Consider the following 16,242-nt stretch of genomic DNA (forward strand, 5'->3'; position numbering starts at 1 on the left):
TGCCATATTTTTTGAAGAGGTGTAGGGGATCATAGAGAAGAAATTTAGTACAATTTTTTCATTTTATAGATTTTTATATGGAAGCATAGTGAAATGATTTGCCAAAGGTTAGAAGTTCTATGAAAAGAGAAAAACTGATATTATATAACCAAGAACATTCAGACTTTAAAAATGTCCCTAGCAAAGGAGAATACTACATTGCACAGGTATTAAGATGCTAGAGAGCTAAGAAAAATGTTTGTACAAGGGAGAACTAGAGAGTTAAAAAGAAAAAAAAAACAGAAGATCTTTATACAGAGCTAACAAAATGTCTAAATAATTAACTACCCCTCTAGATTTACGAGTAATTGATTCTTTACTGTGTTTAAATATTCTATTCTCGGGAACCCTGGGTGGCGCAGCAGTTTAGCGCCTGCCTTTGGCCCGGGGCGTGATCCTGGAGACCCGGGATCAAATCCCACGTCGGGCTCCCGGTGCATGGAGCCTGCTTCTCCCTCTGCCTGCCTGTGTCTCTGCCTCTCTCTCTCTCTGTGTGACTATCATAAATAAATAAAAATTAAAAAAAATTAAAAATAAATAAATAAATATTCTATTCTCTGGAAGGACATCTCCACAAATTAGACAAATAATTTGAAAGTGGGCAGCCCCGTGGCTCAGCGTTTTAGTGCCGCCTTCAGCCCAGGGCGTGATCCTGGAGACCCAGGATGGAGTCCCGCAACGAGCTCCCTGCGTGGAGCCTGCTTCTCCCTCTGCCTGTGTCTCTCCCTCTCTCTCTCTCTCATGAATAAATAAAATCTTTAAATAATAATAATAATAATTTGAAAGTGTTTATACAAAAACATTGCTTAGCAATTCAACTCAAAATCATTTGGCTTCCTCCCCAACTCTTCCTCCTTTTTTTTTTTTTTTAAAGGAATAGGGAAGGTGGTGAACAAGCAGCTTTCTTTTTCTTTTTTTTTTTTTTTTAATTTTATTTTATTTTATTTATTTTTTGATAGTCACAGAGAGAGAGAGAGAGGCAGAGACACAGGCAGAGGGAGAAGCAGGCTCCATGCACCGGGAGCCCGACGTGGGATTCGATCCCAGGTCTCCAGGATCGCGCCCTGGGCCAAGGGCAGGCGCCAAACCGCTGCGCCACCCAGGGATCCCCCAACTCTTCCTCCTTAATTAACTCTTCTAGACAGAAACATACATATATCCCAGATCGAAAGTATCACTTGGACTAGTAAGAGAAACTATCTGATCCAAAATTTCTTGCCCACCAAACCTCTTTTTTCCCTAAGGGGATCTGCACAAGAGTATTCACCTTTTTTTCTCTCTTTCATAACTCACATCTCAGTTAACATTACCTTATGCTATTCTCTACAAAGTGCACACACTCTTTTACTAAACAAATATTTATCTACTTCTCAGGCATTATGCTAAGTGCTTAAAACATGAAGTTAAAAGGAACCCTGGGTGGCGCAGCAGTTTGGCGCCTGCCTTTGGCCCAGGGCGCGATCCTGGAGACCCGGGATCGAATCCCACGTCGGGCTCCCGGTGCATGGAGCCTGCTTCTCCCTCTGCCTGTGTTTCTGCCCCTCTCTCTCTCTCTCTCTCTCTCTTTCTGTGACTATCATAAATAAATAAATAAATAAATAAATAAATAAATAAATAAATAAATAAATAAATAAATAAATAAATAAATAAATTTAAAAAATTAAAAAAAAAAAGAAAACATGAAGTTAAAAAACACAGTACTGTCCTTGTCCTCAAAGAGCTCACAATCTGAAGAGATAGCCACTTTCCTTAACAAACAATACGAAGTACAGGAGAAGCATATAAAAAGGAGCAACCCAAGGCTGCTTGGAGGTAACCGAAGGCTTTGCAAAGATAGGCCTTAAAGGGATTCTGAAGGTTTAATAGTCATAGGCCTTAAAGGGATTCTGAAGGTTTAATAGTCAAAGAGTCAAAAAAGGGAGACAGGGATCCCTGGGTGGCGCAGTGGTTTGGCGCCTGCCTTTGGCCCAGGGCGCGATCCTGGAGACCCGGGATCGAATCCCACATCGGGCTTCTGGTGCATGGAGCCTGCTTCTCCCTCTGCCTGTGTCTCTGCCTCTCTCTCTCTCTGTGACTATCATAAATAAATAAAAATTAAAAAAAAAAAAAGGGAGACAGCATTCTTGACAAAAGAAACAGTGTAAGGGGGGGGAGGGAGAAACAGTGTAAGCTAAATTTAAGGGCACAAAAAACTCATAATGTATGCTCAGTGTTACAGAGCAGAAAATGCAAAGACTTTTTTCATAAAATGATTAGGTCATTAGATTAAAAGATTAGATAAGAGTCCTAGTATACTATGCAAAACAATCATTTTACAACTATTTGCTGAGCCCCTACCACGTGCTAGACACTGCCAAGAACACAGGATACAGATCTTTGTAGACCCACTGTTGTCCACATATATGGTTGCCACCTGAGTTGTGCAGTACAACCTGTGTGGCCCTAGCAATCCTATAAGGCCTCTATAAGCTAGGAGGACTCAAACTGCAGGCTCCTTAGTATGGTAGAGTGCACAATACCACACACATACCAAGTATGCTCTCTACACAATAAAATTTTGAAATATACACAATTTTCAATGTTGTTAAAATTAAGAGTGCAGTATCATTTTAAAAGTTAAAAACAGAACTATCATGTTATCTAGCTATCACACTACTGGGTATCTACCCAAAGAACAAAAACACTACTTTAAAGGGATACATGCACCCCTATGTTTACAGCAGCATTATTTACAATAGCCAAGACATGGAAGCAGCCCAAGTGTCCATCAACTGATGAATGGATAAAGAAGATGTCATAGGGATGCCTGTGTGGCTCAGTGATTGAGCATCTGCCTCTGGCTCAAGCATGATCCCGGGGTCCTGGGATTGAGTCCCACAACAGGCTCCCCTTTGGGGAGCCTGCTTCTCCCTCTGCCTGTGTCTCTGCCTCTCTCTCTCTCTCTGTATTTCTCATGAATAAAATCTTTAAAAAAAGATGTGATATATGCATTGTGTATATATACACACATACATACACAATGTAATACTATTCAGTCATTAAAAAAAGAAAATCTTGCCATTTGCAATGCCATGGATGGAGCTAGAAAGTATAATGCTAAGTGAAATAAGTCAAAGACAAACACCAAATGATTTCACTCAGTAAAATTTTAGAAACAAAACAAAGAGACAGTCAAAACAAAAAACAGACTTTTAATTATAGAGAACAATCTAATAGTTACCAGAGGGGAGAGGATCGGTGTATAGATTAAATAGGTGATGGAAATTAAGGAGTGCACTTGTGATGAGTACCAGGTGATGTACAGGAACTGTTGCCATTACAATATTGTACACCTAAAACTGTTAATTATTAAAACAAAGACTTAAAAATGAAATTAAAAAAAACTAAGAAATGCAGTGATAAAAAAAAAAAAGAAATGCAGTGATAGTTACATCCAATTTGACTTTAAAAAAAAAAAGAGAGATTTTATTTATTTATTCATGAGACACGTGAGAGAGGCAGGGACATAGGCAGAGGGAAAAACAGGCTCAATGCAGGGAACCTGCTGTGAGACTCAATCCTGGGACTCCAGGATCACACCCTGAGCCAAAGGCATCTGCTCAACCGCTGAGCCACCCAGGAGTCCCCAATTTGACCTTTCATTTATTGAAAATGAACGGTTTAGTCTTCCAATATTTTATTTGTGGAGACAGGCCTACAAGTAGCAGCCTAAAACTATTCCTTTTGTCATACAGAAATAAAACAGAATAATTTAAAAAAACCTTTTGATGTTTTAAGTATAAAAATGCGAGAAATTCACATTTGTTAAAGTCAGTTATCTATTTTAATGCCATAAACATAGTTAAATTCAATCTATATAATAATATATACTCATTTTAAAATATGACAAATAATGCTTTATCTTACATTAATGTGTCTTGTTAATAGAAAAAGGCTGAAATTTGTTTTATTATATTTTGTTCAATATACTATTAAGTGAAGTACATAAGTAATTTAAAAGTAAAGTATATTTTACTTAAAATTACTCCTTATACCAGAGAAAATCTATTTAAAAAAAACAAGTAAGTTTGTGAAGTGCTGATTCTTTTTACATGACCTAATATATGACCTTTGGGAGACCTGTTTGCAAATAAAAGACTTTGTATAGTAAATTTTCTTTAGTATTTGCATAAATCCCTAATAGCAACATATATGAAAACTAAGGGAATGCCTGGATGGCTCAGCGGTTAGGTACATCTGCTTTTCGCTCAGGGTGTGATCCCAGGATCCGGAGGCATCTGCTTTCCGCTCAGGGCATGATCCCAGGATCCGGAATCGAGTCCACATCGGGCTCCCTGAATGGAGCCTGCTTCTCCCTCTGTGTCTCTGCCCTCTCTCTGTGTCTCTCATAAATAAATAAATAAATATCTTTAAAAAAAAATAAAAAGAAAAGAAAACTGAGGCCCAGTGAGCAAAACTGCAAAAGCTATTAGTGATTCTGTGCTGCTTCTACAACTCCGTAATAATACCTCTATGGAAGATTCACTTAGCCAAAAAGTGGTGTACTTTAGCACCACTCCAACTTCATATTTTTTTTCCTTATATTCTTCCTCCATTTAAATCACCACCACCAGGGACACCTGGGTGGCTCAATGGTTGAGCGTCTACCTTTGGCTCAGGGCATGATCCTGGGGTCGAGTCCTGCATCAGGGTCCCCGCAGGGAGCCTGCTTCTCCAACTGCCTATGTCTCTGCCTCTCTCTGCATCCCTCATGAATAAAATAAATAATAAATAATTAAAAATTGAGAAACAAATCACCACCATAACAAGCCTAGGGTGAAAGTTCACACACTTATTTTCACCTGGAGTAGTGTAAGCTCTTCCCACCCCAAACCATGTTTCATATTGATTTAGAGTAATAACCTTCAAAATCTCTTATTATATTCCTTCAGACAAGAAAACCTTCCAAGATACTTTGAGTCTTTACAGTGAGGCCAAAACTCCTAAACCTAGGACTTTTTTTTTTATTTTTATTTATTTATGATAGAGAGAGAGAGAGAGAGAGAGAGAGAGAGAGAGGCAGAGACACAGGCAGAGGGAGAAGCAGGCTCCATGCACCGGGAGCCCGACGTGGGACTCGATCCTGGGTCTCCAGGATCACGCCCTGGGCCAAAGGCAGGCGCCAAACCGCTGCGCCACCCAGGGATCCCCTAAACCTATGACTTAAGGTCCTCCATGATCTGACCCTAGCCAAAGCTCAGCTAGTCTCATCTTCTCCCGTCCCCTCAATACTAGAGCCATCCATTTCCCAGAATACATCATGCCTGTTCTGGTCCCAGTTTTTATGCTTAAGCTGGTCCCTTTGCCAAGAATAACCTTCCTTCCCAAACTCTTAGCCAAACTTAAACCCCGCTTGTTAAAACCCCCAATTCAAATGTTCCTTTTTCAACAAAGCCTCCATGACTTTCTGATCATCCCCAAAGTCATTCATTCACTTAGCAAATATTTATTGAGCACATATAATGTACCAGGCACTATGTGTTTTTCTTTTAAGATTTTATTTATTTATTCATGAGAGACACAGAGAGAAGCAGAGACACAGGCAGAGGGAGAAGCAGGCTCCCCACAAGGAGCACAATGTGGGACCCGATCCCAGGACCCCGGGATCATGACCGGAGCCGAAAGCAGATGCTCAACCACTGAGCCACCCAGGTGCCCAGAAGTATTAAAGATACAATGGTGAGCCAAACAAACATGGTCTCTACCTTCACAGAGGTAGTATTTTTCTCACTGGGTTCCTATGCGGGTTAAATGACAGAAAATAAAGCACTTAAAACAGGGCCTATATATATACAATCTTGTTCAATAAATATTAGCCTAATCATACTACCTAAAAGAGTTGCCACTCTCATACCTTTGACCCTTAAACAGCACGGGTCTGAACTATGTCCGCTTATACACAAGAGTTTTTACAATATGGTCCTATAAATGTATTTGCTCTTCCTTATGATTTTCTTAGTAACATTTTTTTCTCTATCTTACAAGGATACAGTTTATAATACATATAACATATGTATTAATTGACTATTTATGTTATTAGTAAGGTTTCTAGTCAACAGTAGGCTATATTACTAAAGTTTTTGGGGAGGTGAAAGTTATACTGGGATTGTTAATTTTTTTTTAATTTTTCAATTTTTAATAAATAAGAATAAAAAGTGTGAACTACATCTTAAGCCTGTGTTCCTCAAAGTGTTGGTTACGGAACAGGAACATCAGTATAACATTAGAAATGCAAACTATCAGGCCCTATTCCAACCTAATAAATCAAACTCAGGAAGTGGTACTACAAGCCCTCCAGCTGATTCTGATTTATGTTAAAGTCTGAGAACCCTTGTTTTAGATATCTTACCTATCTTACCTACTCAAAACACAATAATGAAAATTTTGAAAAATATAAAATACAAAGCTTTAGAATAATGTTTAACTCTATTTACTGAGCACTTATTACATATATTGCACAAGGAAATAAAAAAAGAGTAGCCTCTACCGGTAATTCTCAGTTCATAATAAGCTAATATTATGCATTCTCTTCACTTCTCCCAGACATATACTCTTATTCTGCATGTATATGTTTTAACAAGTAAAGAAAATCAAGTGAGTTGCAGGCAAAGTTGAAATTATAGTCCTGCCTAATGTATCTTTTTGGTCAAATTCTCTACTATACATCCTCATTTCCTCATCTCTCCATGCTAAACAAAGGTAATCTGCTACCTATAATACATCCTAATTACTTTCTACTCACATTCGCAACAAAGCATTCTTTGCCTTCCCAGAATGATCTATACAAATCATATTTCTATTTCAGGCCCAGCTCAAAAGACACTTTTGGATCCTAAATACTCAAAAACAGTTTAAATCTTCTCCCTCGGTACTCATACATTCATTCTCAGTGGAAAGGCCAATGCTTCCAAAAACCTAGAAATTTGGTATCTGAGGCAGGACAATTTACTTTATTCTAAAGAGATTATCACATCTTACTAAACTTATTTTTTGCACCAAAAACAAAATTCTCCAATTCAGCCTTTCTATGTAGTCCCCTAGTTGTCTCAAATTTCAGTTTAAGACCATACTTGTCAGATAGGGGAATAGATCACGCATCATTCAAGCACGTGTATGGCCTGGCGCTGGGTATATCAGGAATAAGCAGGGACAACGGCTGCCTGGAAAAACCCACATTTCAGAGGGAGAAGCAGGTTACCACAGGGACAGTGTGCTGGATTGTTAGTGAAGGGCTGTTGGGGAGACAGGCACAGAAGAACCTAAGAACGCAGTCAGTTAGGGAAAGTTCACCGATAAAATGATTTTATAATAAACCTAAATAATAACCTAAAACCTAAATAATTTCCTAAAAATTAATGAGGTAAGAACAAAAATTGACTAACCTCCTAGAACACAATTACCAGGGCTTGGTTTTGATCAGAATAATCGTACTGCTCCCCGAGGCCAAAATGTAGATTGCTGTCTATGACAGAGCGATGTATTCATCAAATGTACAGCAAATCATGTGCAACCCAACTCCACAAAAAACCAACTGAAGCCTCCACTTACTTTGAAACTGGGAGGAAAACATTTGCAAATATTCGAAGTGCCCGTCAACTAAAGGCAGACAGAGCAAGACAAACAGGTGTCGGAAGGTATCGCAGACACACACTGTCACAATCGGGCCGCCAGCCGGCTTTTCGGTCTTCAGATGCCCTGGTCGGCCTCCCAACAAAAACAAACCGTTTGTTCTGAGTAATAATTAAGCCTGAAAATAAACATTCTTGAATTTCCCGACATGTACCTCTACATTAAAACACGCTCAAAATAAAAATACATTTCAAAACATGTTTGATTATTCTTCAAAGGCTAGCAGCTATCTCAAAAGGTCACGGGACGGACGCGGCCGCCACCCCGCCTCGCTCCTCGGCGCCGTAGCCCAGGATCGCCACGACCCTGGGCGGTAAGCGTCCAGGCCCTCCCGGCGCCGGCGCCCGCGCCCCTGCCCCTGCCCCTGCCCCTGCCCCTCGGCAAAACCGCTGAGGAACAAGAAAGCCTACGACCGTCTACGTGCCCGCCCCTCTGTTCCTGGGACGCAGCCGCGCTCGAGTTGCTCCCGCCCGGACCCCGGAGCCGCGGGAGGCCGCGGGGCGAACACCGAGGGACGGGAGCCGGGCAAGGAGCAGCAGCGAGGGCGGGAGGGAGGACCGCAGGGAGGACCGCAGGGACAGAGCCCAAAACAGGCGAAGAGGCAAGACGGTAGAGGAGAAACGGAAGGTCAGGTTAAAGGACGAGGAGGGGCGGCGGGGGGACACGAACGCGGCTGTCACCGGGGAGCGCTGGGCGGGGGCGCGCACGCACCCCGGCAGGCCCGGAGCGCGGGAGGACGAGCGGGGCGCCGCGGGGGGCAGGGGTGAAGTAAGCGCTGGCCGAGGCGGCCCCCGGGCAGCGACGCGCAGGCCGCGGGCCGCGGGGCGGGGGCGGCGGCGGCGGCTCGGCAGGCCGCGCTCCCTCACCATGGCTGCGCCGGCCTGGTCCTCGGGCACGCAGCCTCCGTCCTGGGCGCGGCGGCGGGCCGGACCCGAGCCCGCCCCCAGGCTGAGCCGGCGCGGGGGCTCCAGGAGGCTCCGGGCGGCGGCGGCGGCTCCGGGCTCGGCCCAGGCCTCGGCCTCCTTCCCTCACAAGCTGGAAGTGCGGCAGCCGCAGCCGCAGCCCGAGCCCGAGCGCAGACTCCGCCCCCGCGAGGCCCCGCCCCCACTGGCCAGCCGGCGCTTGGCCCCGCCTCCGCCCTCACTGCGCAGACTCCGCGGAGTCCCGACCGCGCGCCTGACCTCTGGGTTCTGCCCCTTGCCAGGCCCTTAAAGGAGCCACAGCCCCTCCAATCCTAGCTTCCCTCTAAAAATTATAGCCTTAGACATTACGTCATAACAGGAGATCGGAGCACTCACTCGTTTAAGTAACCTATAGCCCCTTGCGTTTCCGGTTCATTGTCTTTCGTTACCATTGTCAGGATTTTTGGAGACTTCCGTTCTCAGATAATTCTTGAAGCGCCTTCACACTTCAGGTGGGATCACCCGTCCTCAGCCTCTCGGTGCCCTGCTCTCAGCCTGGCCCTCGTTACCTACGGTTGCGGCCCCTGCGTAACCTCAGCTTTAGTCATTCACCCCTCCCATCACAGCCCCCTTCATTTCTAGCTTTCTTCTTTAATACCCCAGTCCAAACCTTCCTCGACTCCTCCGAGACTCAAAATCCACGGATCCTACTACCGTTTCACTACTCCTTGCGGTTCTAAAGCTCTCACTTCCGTCCTTGAAGGTCCTTGGGTTTAGACGGTCGTCCAGGGCAGCCCGGGTGGCGCAGCGGGGTAGCGCCGCCTGCAGCCCTGGGCGTGGTCCTGTAGACCCGGGATCGAGTCCCGCGTCGGGAGCCTGCTTCTGCCGGTCTGTGTCTCTCACGAGTATATAAATAAAATCTTAAAAAAAAAAAAAAATTCTGTCGTCCATCAGGAAAATAATTCCTAGGTATTAGCCTTTCTTCCTCCAATCCTGCTCTCCTTTCCTTGTGCTCACCTGATGAAACTAAGCCTAAACGTGCAGCAAGACCCAAGGACGGTGGGGAGGAAATCCAGAATTATACTGACTCGGCTCTCTTTAAATCTGATGATCTGCTATCCTCAAATAGTCCTCCGATGCTTAGCTGCATTTCTCCAGTTTTACACACCGTCCCACCCTACTAGATGACTATCTCATATCTCTTTTCAAACCTTCCTCCCTCATCCTCACTTAACTGGTAATTTTGTTACTAGTTCGCTGAGAAAACGAAGCCCCCCCCACAAAAAAGAGAGAACAGCCACAAGTTCCCCACCAGCCACCAGGACTTCCAGCCTACCTCTCCTGCTCTGCCTGTAGTTCTACTCCTGGGTTCTGCCTTCCTTTCCTTAGTAGGCCTGAGCCATTTCGCTTTTAATTGAGGTCGGACTCTTAGTTCTTCTCAAACTACCTGTACTAAAATACTTTTTTTCTCTGACCTCAAACCTCATTTTTATAAAATGCAATAAAAATTAATGACTAAAGCAACTTAAATTTAAAAAGAGACATACAGGGCAGCCCTGATGGTTCAGCGGCTTAGCGCCGCCTTCGGCCCAGTGCGGGATCCTGGAGACCCTGGACGAGTCCCACGTCCGGCTCGCTGCGTGGAGCCTGCTTCTCCCTCTGTTGTGCCCAAGATTGCGAATCCGAGAAACTACCAAGGAGCCGACACCGATGCAAGCGCACGAAGGTTTATTAGCAAGCTCGAGCTTGGGTCCAAGTATACCCGACACAGCGGAGCAGGGACTTGGATCCCGAAGTGGGTTACAGCTGGGTTTTTTATAGGCTGGTCTAGGGGACTTTCAGAAGGGATGGAGGAATTTCTCAAGTTCTGTTTACATTCTGAAATGGGGCTTTCAAGGGCATTGAGCTCTGTTCTCATTCTAATATGGGACTTTCTACCACGGGTGTGGACTCTGTTGTCTTTCTGATGTGGGATTCCCTGCCGAGGACATTGAGGACATTCTGCAGTTTTTCCTGTAAAGTTCAGCTCTTATTCACAGGGGCCTAAGATGGCTGTACTTGTGCTAATGCTAAACTTGAGGTGGAATGGCCTTGATTTTTCTCAGCCTCCACACCTCTGCCTGAGTCTCTGCCTATCCCTCTATGTTCTCATGAATAAATAAATAAAAATCTTTTAAAAATAAATAAAAATAAAATAAAATAAAAAATAAAAAGAGACATACAGAATGCAAGCCCAGATTTTTTTTTACCATATTCACCATTTTTAACTGTACAGTTCAATGGCATTAATTAAGTACATTCACATTGTTAAGCCACCACCAAACACCATCCAGCTCCAGAACTATTTTCATCTTGCAAAACTGAAACTCTGTACCCATTAAACAATAACCCCTTATTCTCTCCTCATCCAGCCCCTGACAGCCACCATTCTACTTTCTGTATCTATGAATTTGATAACTCTATGTCAGACTTTTTGTTATTAAATTCCATAGACAAAATTTTTCTGTTAAATTGCTCTAAAACCTTATAAATATTTATTCTGTTTCTACTGTGAATTGGTAACAAGCTGTCCACAGACCATCTCTAGTCCACAGATCATACATTCAGTAGCATAATGCTGAGTCCCACATGGTTTCATTTCTTTAAAGACATCTATCCAGGAATTCATCCTATTTTCTACATCATAATTTTGTTTTTCTTTCCCATTGACATACCAACACAGACTTATTTCTTCCATATCAAAAAAGTAAAAACAAAAACACCTCTCTTGACCCAGTTCTGATTCTCCAGCCTGCCTCATTTCTCTGCCCTTCTTTACGCCAAAATCTCATAAAGGTAGCCTGTGCTGTGCTGCTCAATGTCTTGATTTCCTTTCTCCCATATTCTATGGGCCCATCCTCTACCACTCCACTGAAACGTTCTTATCAAGGCCACCAGTGACATAATTTTTAACATCAATTTTCACTCTTACTTGAAACAGTTTTCAAGAGCACTAGAAACAGTTTTCTTCCTCCTTGGCTATCATGGCACTCCACTGCCCTGGATCTTCTATCTCACTAGCTGTTCCTGGCTTCTCCACATTTCTCTGACCTCCTAAACACTGCCCCAGTCAATACTTTGATATTTTATCTTTTCATTTATACTCACTCCTTGATTATTTTTTTTAAAGATCTTATTTATTTATTCATAGACACACACACAGAGACAGAGAGACAGAGACACAGGCAGAGGGAGAAGCAGACTCCATGCAGGGAGCCCGATGTGGGACTCGAATCCGGGACTCCAGGATCAGGCCCTGGGCTGAAGGTGGCGCTAAACCGCTGAGCCACCCGGGCTGCCCTCACTCCTTGATTATTTTATCCCATCATATTACTTTAAATATGATCTATGTAGGGTTAATCCCCAAAACTACACGTCCATTCCAGCCAGACCTCTGTTCTGAATTTCAGACTTAGATATCCAACAACCAACCACACATCTACACTTATAAGTCTAGTAGATTTCTAATATACATAGTAGCCACCCAATAGACTTCCCCTCAAGTCCTATAGGCCATAAGTAAGCCAAGAAATAGCAAAGGGAATAAGACTACTAATATTAGCTTTGACCAGTCATGATTTAGTCTCTATGTCTGATCTAGGAGTCACCTTACCTGGAGAGCCGGTGGTAGTGCAGGAAAATCACCATTAAAAAAATTAGGGTTCTGGGACACCTGGGTGGCTCAACGGTTGAGCATCTGCCTTTGGCTCAGGGCATGATCCTATGGTCCTGGGATCTAGTCCCACATCGGGATCCCTGCATGGAGCCTGCTTCTCCCTATGCCTGTCTCTGCCTGTCTCTGTGTCTCTCATGAATAAATAAATAAAATCTTTTTTAAAAAATTAGGGTTCTGCCACCAAGAAAGAATGGAGCCATAGCTGATCTGTAATCAATGACACAAAATAGAAAGTCCAAAAATATGTTCAAATATTCATAGGAATTTAGTATGATAACAGGAAAATTTTAGGTCAGTTAAAAAAAAAGGTAGTAGCATTTTTGGTGTTAGAATAACTGCATAGCCATTTAGAAAAAATTAACTTGGGGATCCCTGGGTGGCGCAGCGATTTGGCGCCTGCCTTTGGCCCAGGGCGTGATCCTGGAGACCCGGGATCGAATCCCACGTCTGGCTCCCGGTGCATGGAGCCTGCTTCTCCCTCTGCCTGTGTCTCTGCCTCTCTCTCTCTCTCTCTCTGTGACTATCATAAATAAATAAAAATTTTAAAAAAAAGAAAAAATTAACTTGGATCTATACCTCACACTATTTACCAAGATAAATTTCAAATACATCAAAGATTTAAATGTAAAAAAAAAAAATGAAACTGAAAAATACTTAATGGAGCCATGGGAGAAATTTTTATAATCTCAAAGTGAGGAAGGTCTTTTAAAATATATATTAAAAGGGTGCCTGGGTGGCTCAGTGTTTGAGCGTCTGCCTTCAGCTCAGGGCGTGATCTTGGAGACTTGAGATCGAGTGCCACATTGGGCTTCCTCATGGAGCCTGCTTCTCCATCTGCCTGTGTCTGCCTCTCTCTCTCTCCGTGTCTCTCATGAAGAAATTTTTAAAATCTTTAAAAATATAAAATAAAATATATATTTTTTAAAAAGTGGTTGCTATAAAAGATTGGCAAATTTAACTATGTAGAAATTAAAAGTGTTTGTAAGGCAAAAGCCACCTTAAGAAAAGAAAGATGACTATAAGCATGTTTGCATTTCGTATCATAGGAAATTAAACAAAATTTTTAAAAAATCCAAGGGGTAAAATATGCAAAAAATATAAACTGGTAGTTCATAGAAAAAGAAATAGAAAGGGCTCTTAAATGTTCACTCTTGGGATCCCTGGGTGGCGCAGCGGTTTGGCGCCTGCCTTTGGCCCAGGGCGCGATCCTGGAGACCCGGGATCGAATCCCACGTCGGGCTCCCGGTGCATGGAGCCTGCTTCTTCCTCTGCCTATGTCTCTGCCTCTCTCTCTTTCTCTCTCTGTGACTATCATAAATAAATAAAAATTAAAAAAAATGTTCACTCTTACTTGTAATAAAATAAATGCAAATTTTTTGAGAAATGCAAATTAGAATTTGTTTGAAATGCTGTTTTTCATCTATCAGATTGGCAAAGATATACAAAACTGATAAGACGGTAGTGGCAAGGGCAGCTTGATACATACTCTTCTATTTTGTTTGTGGGAGTGTAAATTGGAACAACTTCTATGGAAGACAATTTGAGGGAGGTATTTATCAAACTTTATTTTTTATTTGTTTAAGATTTATTTATTTGAGAAAGAGCAAGAGAGCATGTGATGGAGTGGGCAGAGAGGCAGACAGAGAGAATCTTCAAGCAGACTCCCTGCTGATCCCTATCAGGTGCTCCATCCCAGGACCCTGAGGTACAGGTCTGAGCCAAAAACCAAGAGTCTGATGCTCACCTGACTGAGTCACCCAGGTGCCCCTATCAAATTTTTAAATGGCCATTCCCTTTGACTCAGAAATTCCACTTCTAACAAGGTCTGTTTATAACAAAAGATTGGAAAAAAACTTAATTGTTTATTGATAAACTGTTAAATAACAATGTACTCCTACAGCACGTACTCTGCTACCACAAAGAACAAGTTCTTTATGTAATGATATAAAATTGCTTTCAAGCTCTATAGCTAAGTGAAAGAGTAGTCTTAATGTATATTGCATACTATCATTCCTGTAAGAAGTGATGGTAGTAAGACATATACATCATTACTTATATACGCAGAGAATATCCCTGGAAGAATTTAAAAGAAACTGATACTATCAATTGTCCTATTGCTGCTGGAAAGGACAACTGGATGGCAAGAGACGGCAGGAGGAAGAAGCCTATTCATAATATAAATTTTGTGACTTTTGATTTTTTTAGGCTTTTTAAAATTTTTTTATTTATTTATTTAAATAATCTATAGATCCAACATGGGGCTTGAACTCACAATCCTGAAATCAAGAGTAGCAACACTCTTCCAACTGACCCAGCCAGGTACCCCCTGTGTCTTTTGATTTTTTAACCATGAGGCTGTATTATCTATTATAAAAGTAAATAAGGTTTGAGATAATCATTTGGAGGCACTTATTTATTTTACAAGTAAAATCATTTTTTACAATGAGGAATGACTTTAACTGATGTTCCTAATTAAAAAAAAAAAAAACCCTACAGTCTTTTATTCTTGTTGAGTTAATGAGAACTAGATCAGTAGTTACTTACCATCAGTTTGATGATTATCTTGAGTTTGGTAAATTGGCCTTCTTTGGCAAATAGTTTATAACTTTAAGTGAATAAATATCATTTTCTACAACAAACATTCTAACTAATATAGTTTCTGATGTCAACTCATCATCTCAAGGTCACAAATAGAGATTCCTTGAAACTATTAAAATAAACCTTTTGATATTGGGAAGCTCTGCTCCTTTTGATAAACATAGAAACTCAACTTTTTTTTTTTTTTTTTTTTAAGATTTTATTTATTTATTCATGAGAGACACAGAGAGAGCGAGGCAGAGACACAGGCAGAGGGAGAAGCAGGCTCCATGCAGAAGCCCGACGCGGGACTCGATCCCGGGACTCCAGGACCATGCCCTGGACCGAAGGCAGGCACCAAACCGCCGAGCCACCCAGGGATCCCCTAGAAACTCAACTTTATGAGGAAAGATTAAGTATAGCTTTAACTTAAATTCAAAGACAAATGGTATATAGTTGTGTGCTATTTTTTTCTCTGTGTAAACAGAAGTTAATGGTTAATTCAGTGTTTTGCCCTCTCAAAAACACTTGTACCCTTCAAAATTCCTGCTTTGAGTTTGTGGCCTTTTGTCTTAATCTAAGTACAATCAAGGCTTGTGAGTATCTATTTATTTATCCAGAAAGTCAATTGTTTACCAAATAGGGAAGATTTCTTCATGTTCTTGAATGATAGCTGTTATTATTATTATAAAGAGAATATCAATTTATTCCATTTTGCTTTAGAAATTAGAGCCAGAGGCAAAGGGATGTGGAAAAAAGGGGCCAATTGACAGGATGTTGGGGATGGATAAACAGGAGTTCCATGATTAGTTTAAAAATGGACTTGACAATCGGAGAAGGACAAACATTGTATGGTCTCATTCATTTGGGGAATATAAATAATAGTGAAAGGGAATAGAAGGGAAGGGAGAAGAAATGTGTGGGAAATATCAGAAAGGGAGACAGACCATGGAAGACTCCTAACTCTGGGAAACGAACTAGCTAGGGATGGTGGAAGGGGAGGAGGGCGGGGGGTGGGGGTGAATGGATGACGGGCACTGAGAGGGGCACTTGACGGGATGAGCACTGGGTGTTATTCTGTATGTTGGCAAATTGAACACCAATAAAAAATAAATTTATTATTAAAAATAAATAAATAAAAATAAAAATGGACTTCATTGCTCAGACTCCTAATTTTAGAAGTGGTTTGAAAAAATAAAATAAAATAAAATAAAATAAAATAAAAGTGGCTTGAGAAAGTTAAATGGGAAAAAACAAAAGCAAAGGATTTGGAATTTCAGGACAACTCACTGATTTCAGAGGCAGGATTTCCTCTTATTTTTAATTTTCAGTGCCCTCAAT

General features: G+C 41.8%; 1 protein-coding gene across 6 annotated transcripts in view; it reads right to left on the bottom strand.

Annotated features, from left to right (window-relative positions):
* Nucleotides 1–9,352, bottom strand: part of ZYG11B (zyg-11 family member B, cell cycle regulator) — an 85,476-nt gene extending 76,124 nt beyond the window's left edge. For 3 of the 6 annotated variants that reach the window (XM_055341821.1, XM_055341816.1, XM_055341820.1), the window contains exon 1: nt 8,574–8,780. Coding sequence is in view for 3 of the 6 variants with exons in the window: in XM_055341816.1 (XP_055197791.1) it covers nt 8,574–8,576 (3 nt within the window). In the remaining 3 variants the exon portion in view is untranslated. Of the gene's footprint in view, nt 1–7,626; nt 7,642–8,573; nt 8,781–9,005 lie in introns of those variants that run through there. The other 3 variants (XM_055341817.1, XM_055341818.1, XM_055341819.1) reach the window with 3 other exon arrangements.
* Nucleotides 9,353–16,242: the final 6,890 nt, after the last annotated feature.

The sequence above is a fragment of the Nyctereutes procyonoides genome, unplaced genomic scaffold (assembly GCF_905146905.1).
Source record: "Nyctereutes procyonoides isolate TBG_1078 unplaced genomic scaffold, NYPRO_anot_genome, whole genome shotgun sequence".
NCBI lineage: Eukaryota > Metazoa > Chordata > Mammalia > Carnivora > Canidae > Nyctereutes > Nyctereutes procyonoides.